Below are 10,815 nucleotides of genomic sequence, written 5' to 3'. Positions count from 1 at the left end.
AGCACTACAAGAGGTCGACCTAACTGATCAAGAATGCCAAAAATTCTGTTTCTCTCATCTCCAACTGTTAAGCTATCATATATATTGTCCAAGGTTCATTATTCAAAGCAACACCAACGACTGAAAGATACACAAACGCTTCTCATCTTCGTTCTTCATCATCTCCAACACAATTACACATAATCATTCTTGCGTTGCAGGTTAGTGATGAGTTCGATAACGTCCATGGAACGGAATTGAAGATTCCTAGTGGGTGAAGGTTTGTGGGGTTTGTTGGTGAATAAAATCTGCGGGTTTTGTCCTCCACGACGGGTGGTTCTTGGGGGTTTTTATCAAGAGGCGTTCATTGAGGATTCGGCTGAGTGTAACGATTGAGGAACGGGGAGTTCAAGGAATCAAGACACTGCAGAAGGGAATCAAAGTGAAGCTCTTGGATAACCTTGATCTTGCTCAAGATTAAGGGGGAAGAAGATTCAAAGGATCGACATAATTGGTTTATCGTTTATCGCTTTGTTATCTTCTTTGTATATACTACTTTCAACATTAATGAAAGATTACCCAATTTCAGTTTGGAATTGGGGGCAGACGTAGTCGTAGCGAGGACGATCGACGAACTGCCTAAACAAATATCGTGTTCTTGTCGCTTTTACTTTTTCATTTACATTCTGTTCATATTTGGTTATAATAGCAAATTGATCAACGATTCGAGTGTTAAGATTGTGAATTAAGAACTTACATAAACATCACAATCCACCACACATTGAATCACCTTCAATTTGATCATTATCACCAAGTGTTTGTATATTTGTTTCTATCAATCTTACTGCATTGCAAACATTGTCCATCATACAAGAAGTTAATCTGATTTTCAATAAGAGCAACGCTTTGATTCTGCAACGTATACTCTTATCACTTACCTCAAGTCTTTGACTGGTTTTTAAACACATATATAATCGTTTCGATAGTGGTTCGGAATAGACGCGAGTCGATTCAGAATCACTTCCGCTGAAAAGTCGTTTAACCCCGTAAAACTGTGAACGATCTATTCACCCCCCCTCTAGATCCTAAGGCCAACGTCTAACAATACCTCCTCAGGAATTCCCTTCTAAATACAGTCCAAGTAATTGCTGTACCATCAGCATCCAGTTCAGCTCTGGTTGACATCCACCAGTCATCAGCCTCCTCAGATAACATATGAGTACCATACCTCACCTTGAGATCCTCAGCACAGTCAATGACTCTGATTGTGATGAATTTGTTCAATTGATGCAATAACTATTTTAATTTTCATATTTGTTGATTTGTTCTTTATCTGTTAGTAATGCTTTATCCGTCAGAAAAATGGATTTTGAATATGAATGAATAGTTTAGCTGGACGGAAAATCATTTGTGGACATGATTAAGAACATATAATAATTCATATCACCTAGGAATAGGGATATCTTATTGTAACCGAAAATTATTGTTATTGGAATGCTTGATCATAACCGTAATTATCTATGGACATAGTAATTAGGTTGTGAGGTCAAAGATCTCTTCACTAAGGCCTTAGGATTAGATACTCTAACGAACCGATAATTAACTATGAAAATTATGTTGTTGCATTGAGAAAGCAAATTTGTTGCATGAAGAATCATTCACCGAGCCCTAGCAATCTACTCATCTCTGTTCATCATTTCAATACTTTATTTTTATCTAATTGCAATTTCACTATAAACCAATCAAAACCCCTTTGAACTTTTGCCTAATTGAAACATTGATAAAACTCTTATTCGTCAAGCAGTCCTTGAGATTCGACATTCGGGGAATTTTCCCCTTATTACTACAGAGGCAAAATAGTACACTTGCTATTTTACCAATTAAGAACTTGTTAGTGAAGGAAGGTTGAAATTGTAATATTATATAAGTGAATACCAAGTGACTAGTTTGTTGACAAAGGGAGTCACAATTGAAGTGTTCAAGAGATTGAATATGAACATGGAAGACTTCGAGCACATGAATTAAGATGATGTGTTGTGGAAAATCAGTAATTCAAGTGCTACAATCGGTTACTGCGTTTTGGTAATTGAGTACAGGTGTAAATTTTTTGGTTTTTAGAACATCTGTAACTGGTTACTATAACCAGTTACCACTGTATTCAATTTAGTTTTAGAAACCGCTGTAACCAATTACCGATTTAGTGTAACTAGTTACTGGTTTGCAATTTAAAATTTTGTATTATTTTTTGTTGTTGTTTGTATCTCAATCCACTTGTATTTATATATACACTTTGGAGGTATTATGTGTAACACCCCTCTAATAACCCGCGGCAATTAAACAATTAATAAATCAGAGTAAGCATGCAAGAGGTGTCACAATTCATAAGTAAAGAAAACCACATTGGTACATGTCATGCATTCACTGAAACGTCTGAAATTATAACTCATTAACCAAAATCATGTTTTGCACAGCGGAATTAATTCATTAAGTCAACATTCATCATTTAATGTATAAGACTTCAAATAACAAAACAAAATAGAGTTATAATCCAAAACTCCAAAACAACACGTTCCCAGTGTTACAACTACCAGAGCATGACACCGACTCGATAACTAATAACCGACTTATGAGCTAATCCTCACCAAGTCGCGCCGCTATCCTCAATCTGAAAAATGACAACAAGTAAGGGTGAGTCTCATCGCAGTTAACCAATGTTATTGCATCATAAATAATAACATATCATAGTTATATCGTTCACCCAACTGTTTCATATTCAGACAAATCATCATTCGCACATCCACAGATAAACAGACAGTCATCATATAACATATATCATCATGTTATAAACAAATCATGCACATGTATGAAACTGACACTATGCATGTGGTACCAATCATCACCAGTGGAAATCATCCACCGACCGATCTATCAACATCCAGATACGGCCCTGCCAGCACAAATTCCACACAATGGGAATTTTGCCATTCACTGAATCCTCTCATCATCTAGGATTCAGCCCTCATCAATGTTTATGAATGCATGCAACATATATACAACATACTTCCATCATCATCATCCTATGAGTAGCATCATCTATACTCATTCCATCATCATTCATCATCGTTATCAAGCATGTTCATATATACATTAACATCATTCAATACAATCAATATATCAGTAAACCACATATCATATCACAAGGTTTACCTATTCTCAAACAGCACACAAAACAGGCCTACAGATCGAAAGTTACACATCATTGAACTTTCCAGAAAAATCACAAAACAGAAGTTTGCACACACAGCGTCCATACGCGTATCATGATGCCCATACGCATCCATACGCGTATCACTATGTCCCATACGCGTATCATACGCATTTCAACAGGATTGGATTTGCCTAAAAGCAATCTCATACGCGTACCAGTCCTGCCATACGCGTATCACCAGAATAATTTTTCCTCTTTCAAAACTTCCATACGCGTATGAGCATCCTCATACGCTCTTCATACGCAAAACACCAGTACTAGGTATCTGGGACAGGGCACCTGCGTATCATACACGTATAGCCCTTGGGAGTTTCCCTCATACACGTATGACCTCATCCCATACGCGTATGGCACTGTTTCATACGCGAAACACCAGAAAAATTGCCCAGAACCTGCAACTTCGTAACAGTCCAAAACCCATTCGTTTTTACTCATACCAGTCCACGATTTTGAGTCTAAAAACCAGAAAATTCACATCTAAACAGCATACGAACTCATCCACAACCACAGTATATGATTCTATAATCAATTTCATTCGTCATACCCTAAATCTATCAGTTATTAGGGATTCACAGTCCAAATTTCAATGATGAACACATACACAATTTCAGAATATAGAATCAATGGATCCAACCATACTTCTAATCCATACTATCACCTATAATACGATAAAAGAGATTAAATGGAGAGTCTCCCCTTACCTCGGATAAAAGTCTTGGTTCTTGGTCTCTCCCTCTACAGTTCTCCGTCACGTTCCTCGTTCCAACTTCTGTTCTTTCACGTTCTTTTTTCCCAATTCCCAATTATTTTATGAAAAATAATAATATTGAGATTAGTGAAAGTTTTACTAAACCACACCCCCATCTTTACTATTTCCTCATATGGCCCAAATGCCATAAACCATTATTTATTCATTATTTTCACGAAATCTTTATAATTCTAATTATTAATTCAATATTCCAATTAAATTAATATTAAAATTATACGGGTGTTACATTATGAACGAAAGCTAATGCAAATTCTCACCCTCAATTCTCTCTCTCTCTCTCTCTCTCTCTCTCTCTCTCTCTCTCTCATCCCTTTTCTTACCCCTTTTCTTACTATCTCCCTCTCCACATTCAATTACTCTATTTTTACCGACCTCGTAATTCCAAATTTAACAAGAAGGTGAAAAAGAAGATTTCAAAATCTATGTTTAAAAGTGGTACTCATTCCATTAATTAAATTGCTGACTCACTATTTTAATTTGACTTTTGTTAAGTTGTCATGCCACATCATCACAACTTAATATTTTTTCACAAAATTTAACAAAAATGACTTGACTAGCATACTAGTTTTCAAGAAACTAATATGCAAAATTAATTAGATAAGAGACTAAAGTGAAACCTTAAGTTAAGTTAAGAATCAGAAGATCTATTAAGCCTAAAAATTATGAAAGTTATTAACATTTATTTTTAAGATGTGTTTGTTTCATTTAAAAAAAATATTCTCGAAAATATGATTATGTGAATACAATATTCTAATGATTGATTAAAGTTAAGAAATATTATTTTAAGATATTTTTTATTTTCAAAATTTTATTTACACGTGATTCTTCTATTTTTATTCTAAAATTTAAAATGCAGAATTATAAAATTCGAACGATAATAAGTTCAACTAACTATAACTTCTAACTAACACAAATATTTTTTATTTTTAAATTTTAAATTAATTAAATATTATATTTATTTCTAAAAAATCTAAATTTTTACCCAAAATATAAATAAAAATTATATTTCTAAAAACAATAATTCTGAAAATATTATCCAAAAATATAATTTTAAACTCTGAATTTTTTTATCTTTATAACGAATACAATTTTTTTAAATCGCGTATTTCGAAAATATAATTCTTAAACTTGAAATAAAAAAAAGTCCCATGTTATAAATAATGAAAAGTATTTATTTAGAATGATACCTAGAGATGGATGTATGTATGGATCAATATTTGTTTGAGTACAAATCTAAATCAAAATGATTTTGAGACACACACCAAAATACATTTTATTTAATTATTTAATAATATACACAGAGATATTTGGTCTTAAAATCGGTGTTAGATAAGATCAAACTACCATGGAAAACCTCAACCAATATATCTTTCATAAAAAATGAATAACAAATTTGAGTTTGTTAATGGTACAATCTCAAAACCTAATTTTTAAGACCCTTTATTTCTGACATGGAAACATTGCAATACACTAAATGTCTCTTTTTTTCAATCCCTTTTTTCTCCTGTGTGATTATATTTTCTTCTTCACAAACCTTGTTCTTAGATTTTATTCCAATTGTGACCCGATCATTTTATATTCATTCTCGCGATAAATCTCTCTCTTGTTCTTGTCTCTGTGTTAGATAGATCGAACTACTGTGGAAAACCTTAACCAATATATCTTTCTTCAAAAATGAAGAACAAATTTGAGTTTGTTGATGGTATAATCCCAAAACCTAATTTTCAAGATCCTCTATTTCTGACATGGAAACACTGCAATACACTCATTGTCTCTTCACTATATATCATTCAACAACTCTAGGAATTGTTTCGAGCTAGCATCTGATGGATTGATGACGCCTAATCTCTTTAGGAAGAATTCAAAAATTGATTTGCTCAAAGTGATTTTGTTCGAATCTCTTATATTACTTCCGATCTTCCTACTTCAAAGTAACATTATTAATCAATTACAATTTATTTCACGAGACTCAAACAAATTTATGATGAATTGTTTAACTTTTGACATATTCCTTCTTGTTCATCAACCATAAATGGTTGTTGTAATACATTTTTTTTTGTTTCCAAATACTATGGACCCAATTCAATTTTATACTTTTTTAAGGTCTCAAAGAAAATAACTCTGTTTAAGAAGACAAAGATAAGCCGAGATAACAAAATATACATCATCTTTAAAAGGGCACTAGGTCCACTTTTCAGGATCCTAGGAGAGAATATCCATAATAGCTAACAGCATGTTAATGACCATCTCTCTTACCGATACGTAAATATGGATATCTTCTAGTTAAAATCCCAAGTAAAATTCCATTAATAAAGACTCCAACCCGACTAACAGACTAGTCCTTTTAATCAGACACACTACAAATTTTAGTGAATCTAACACTCAAGGGAGTGGTACCAATCCAAGATCCTTCCAGAAAGAGGTAAAAAGATCCAAACCCATTTTCTTACTAAGTTTATCCATAAACCATTCAGAAGAAACACTCACTTTGGAGTCCAAAAGATAAACTTCTTTGCACTAGGAAGAAGCAGAGCAAAGGCCCACAACCTTACCCCCACCATATGAGGAAACTATTTGGGTTCCATACTCGACTGAAAGGATATCACACCAAAACTAGAAGCCCTCAAGATAAGTTGTCATCCCCACTTGGGAAAAAGGATCAGATTGGGCAAACAGAGATCCCAAACTCCTAAATCACCCTCTTTCTTAGGCTTACACACCTTGGTCCACTTAACCAAAAAAATCTTCGAACCCCCTTTGAATTCTCCCTAGAGGAATCTGGTATGAATCTTAACAATTTTCTTCCTTGACAAGTAGCTTAAGGAAAAACAAAAAAAGATGGGAATAACATTAACGACTGAGCTTAAAAGCATCACTTGACCCACCATACTCACATACACATGTCTCCACGAGTTTAACCGTCTAGAGAGCAAAGGCATTATAAGTTTCCAAATAGATTCAGAGAGGGGATTAGCCCCCACCGATAAGCATGATACTTGAAAGGGAATGCCTCAATCTTGTAGTGGAGAAAGTCACCAGCTAAGTCCAAAAAGGAAGGAACCACATTAATTCCTATGATACAACTCTTCAAAAAGTTCACTCAAAAACCCAAAGCCAACTCAAAATTTTGAAACATAGCCTTAATCGACCAGAGATTCTCAATTGAATCCTCCACCAATATAATTGTGCCATGAGATGAGAGACATTCATATCATAGAAACTTTAAACCCTAAAAAAAGGATTGAGATTCGTAGTCCTAGAGAATAGCCTACAAATACTTTCCACCATCAGCAGGAAAAGAAACGGGGCTAAGAAATCACATTGCTTCAACCCTCTTTCGATGATAATTTCCTAGGTTAAACACTAATTAACCAATATTTCTGGGTATTCAGCAAACACACAGACATGCATTAAAGATCTCCATTTTACATTAAGGCCAAACGTAATAAACATAACAACATATAATACATAAAACTCCAACTAAGTAAACCTTAACTTTTTCAAAATCAATCTTAAAAATAAGATAATCTTTCCTTAACTATTTCAAAATCAATCTTAAAAATAAGATAATCTTTTTTATTCTTTTTCAAGTCCACCATCCCATTCACTAACTGTTTATTTTTAAGAAAAAAGATAAATTAATTCAGTGAAATAAGGTTATCCATTACCTTTACAAGTCTATCTACCATTACTTTAGCAACAACTTTATAATTATTATATGAACCTAAATTAATAGTAATTTTACTCCATCATTCTAATTAAGAATACTACTATGTTTTTAAATATTTTTTAAGTTCTTTAGGGTATGTTTACAAATTGGTTTTTAAAATGTATTGGAGGAGAAAGTTTTAAAAAATTATGTCCATAATATATATAATTTTTGCTAAATTTTAAAAATATCATATTCATATCAAAATAAATACTTAGCCCTCTAAAACATTCCCTCTAATAAAAGGTTTCTGAAGTGAAGTGCGTGGTATACACTCACCTGAAAGCATGCCCATTACTTTATCTCCTTCCCATGGTTACAATCATAATGTCATGCACTTGTGCTGCCACATAAAGAGAGAAACTTCAAAACAAATTAAACAAAAACATGAGTAAATTTATAGACATATTCATTTCTGCTAAATGGATTCAACTAAAAATGTGTCAACCAAGCAACATCCACACATGTAAAAAGAAAAACCACCAAATTATCATTACCTCATTGTCTCATCATCATATTGTTCATAGAGACCATATACAAAACAACATCTTACAACACACCATAAAAAAAATAATAAAAAAAAAACCACCCCCAAATCAAAAATATAAAATAACCAAATACCATATTCTAATATAAAACTATATAATAATAATAGTAGGTCTTTAATTAGATAAAATTTATAAAGACCTTAAATCTTAGTAATTCAATTATAACTCTAATTAGATATAGATATTATATTAGTCCTTTGTCTCTTAACACTTCCAGAAGCTGATTCATCTCCAACACTCTTCTCCATCACACCTTTAAGTGCTTCTTGTATTGAACTAATGCAATATTCATGATCATGATCTTCACCAGTGATGAACAAAACATTCTTAACACGTCCTCCAAGTGTTGTTATATCAGCTTTCACTGTCCTTAACCTTAATGCTTTCAGTGTCTTGATTAGTTCCGGTAAAAGATCTGACCTATCATCACAGCAAAGTGAGGCTTTGAGAATAAACTTGTTTCCATTTCCATATTCTTCATCATCTTCATCATTTGCAGCATCCACTGTTAACTCATCACATTCCGTTGGAACTTGACATGTTTCTGATATTAATGATGTTTGACGCTTCAACTCTTTCACATGCTGTATCACTTCTGCTAGCAATGATGCTTTATCCGTCTAAAAAATATCAAAAAAATAAACACTCAATTATTACTATTCTTATTGTAAATGCAAATATTAATATTAATTAATAATCATTTTATAGAACATACAATGCCACCGTCGTTAAAGGCGTGCAAGACAGACTAATGCACCGTGCCTAGAGTCTGATAAAATCTTTATCATAGAATCTGATACTGATTATTTTGTCATGGTTTAACCGTGATTAACTACGCCGAAATCATCTGAGAGCATATGATAATAATATTTAGAGATGAAATAGGTATATAGTGTGTGACTGACTGACAAAGGTGTTAGTTTTTGTCTGTGACTTTATTTGACTGATCAACATATTATCCGGCAAAGACAAGTATATTTTCATGCGAAGCTTTTCATCTGCATGCTGTTTGGTTCCTCTTTATCATACCAAGCGACATTAACACTAGTATTACACTTTTTATTACTTTTTCTTTAGCCACCTAGTTTCTTCCTCGGAACTATACCACACATTATAGATAGATATATAGATATAGATATAGAGAGAGAAAGAGAGAGATATTCCCAACCAAACAACACATATTCATATAGTTACATGTAATTAATAAAGTTAGAATATGAATGAGAAAGAAATCCAAAAAAATAAAAAATGAATGTAAACAAAACAAGCCAAAAAGGTTGTTAACAAAAGCAAACAAAACTATAACACTCTTTGCACCTCATTTTTCTAAAAGGTTATATTCGATTTTGATTTTGTTGTTTATAGCACTAAAGTAACAGATGTATAGAATATTCTACAAAAGACCACTAAGAAAAAAACACTCACAACTCACTATTATTATATGTGGTTGAGTTGAGAATTTTTGAGATCTTTGGTTTTTGTTTGGTTTGCATTTTTCATTACTTTACTAAATCAAAATGTTTTCTATAACAATAATGAAATATTGACTTACTTTGGTTGTGCTTGGCAACAAGCTACGAAGCTTAGCAAGATGATTATTGATTCTCTCTCTGCGTCTTCTCTCAGCTTCACTATGACTTTTTGAAGCAGCAAGAGCTTTAGCCTCCATGATTTCTTGAGCACTCATCTTTCCAACATCACCACCTTGATATTGAAGTCCACCAAAAGATCCATGTTGGTGAAGTGTATCAGATATGATCCTAAGATGCTGTTCAGACCCTCCATGATGATGATGATCGTATGCAAACTGAAGAGACGGAACCCTAGAAGATCTGTTGAACAAACTTGCATAGGGTGATGATGAGGTTTGTTGTTGAGGGATAACAAAAGGGTCATGGACATGGAATTGTTGCATAGACATGGATGACCATGGTTGCTGCAAGATTGGTTGATGATCAGCTGGGAAAGAGAAGCTGTTTTGTTGCCTCATGAGTTGTTGTTGGTGAAGAAGAAACTGTTCTTGTTGATAGGTTTCGAAGTTGTTCATTGTTTGAGATGAACACTGGCCTTGATCTTCTTGTATCATATTCTCTCTGCTTATATATCCAAACTCCAAGGCTTTATATATATAAATATAATGATGATGAAGTGAAAATAAAGATTCAAATGTCAGAAAGTTAAGATAGCTATATTTATAATATAGCTAGGTTTAATTTTGCATAAATATATATTTTTCTATCAAGAAAGAAAAAAAAAAAAAAAAAAAGGAAGAACAAAAGAGTTTGAAGACTTGTTTTTTACTAGGGTATTTAAAAAGACAAAATGGGTTAGTGAAAAGAGAGTTTTTTATTATATAATTAAGATTAAACAGAAATAATAATAAAGGTAAGGTTACATAGAAATAATAACAGACAAACTGATAATAAATTACACAATTATCTTTTCTATAAGACAAAATTAATTCATTAAAAAATTATATTTATAGTTTTCGAAGACATAATATTACTATGCATGAATCTTTATATTTTTAATGAAATATCAA

The 10,815-nt window shown here is 32.7% G+C and overlaps 1 protein-coding gene across 1 annotated transcript; it reads right to left on the bottom strand.

Moving 5' to 3' along the window:
• Positions 1 to 7,889: 7,889 nt before the first annotated feature.
• LOC131643777 (transcription factor bHLH30-like) lies at positions 7,890 to 10,492 on the bottom strand. Its single transcript, XM_058914097.1, has 2 exons — positions 9,826 to 10,492; positions 7,890 to 8,893 (listed from the first exon to the last, which is right to left on the bottom strand). Exons 1-2 carry the CDS (start codon positions 10,357 to 10,359, stop codon positions 8,441 to 8,443), a joined length of 987 nt encoding a protein of 328 aa, XP_058770080.1. The 5' UTR covers positions 10,360 to 10,492; the 3' UTR covers positions 7,890 to 8,440.
• Between the last annotated feature and the right edge of the window lie 323 nt (positions 10,493 to 10,815).

Source organism: Vicia villosa, linkage group LG1 (genome assembly GCF_029867415.1).
Source record: "Vicia villosa cultivar HV-30 ecotype Madison, WI linkage group LG1, Vvil1.0, whole genome shotgun sequence".
Taxonomy (NCBI): domain Eukaryota; kingdom Viridiplantae; phylum Streptophyta; class Magnoliopsida; order Fabales; family Fabaceae; genus Vicia; species Vicia villosa.
Note: the sequence above shows the minus strand (reverse complement) of the source record. Positions and strands in the feature narration are given on the sequence as shown.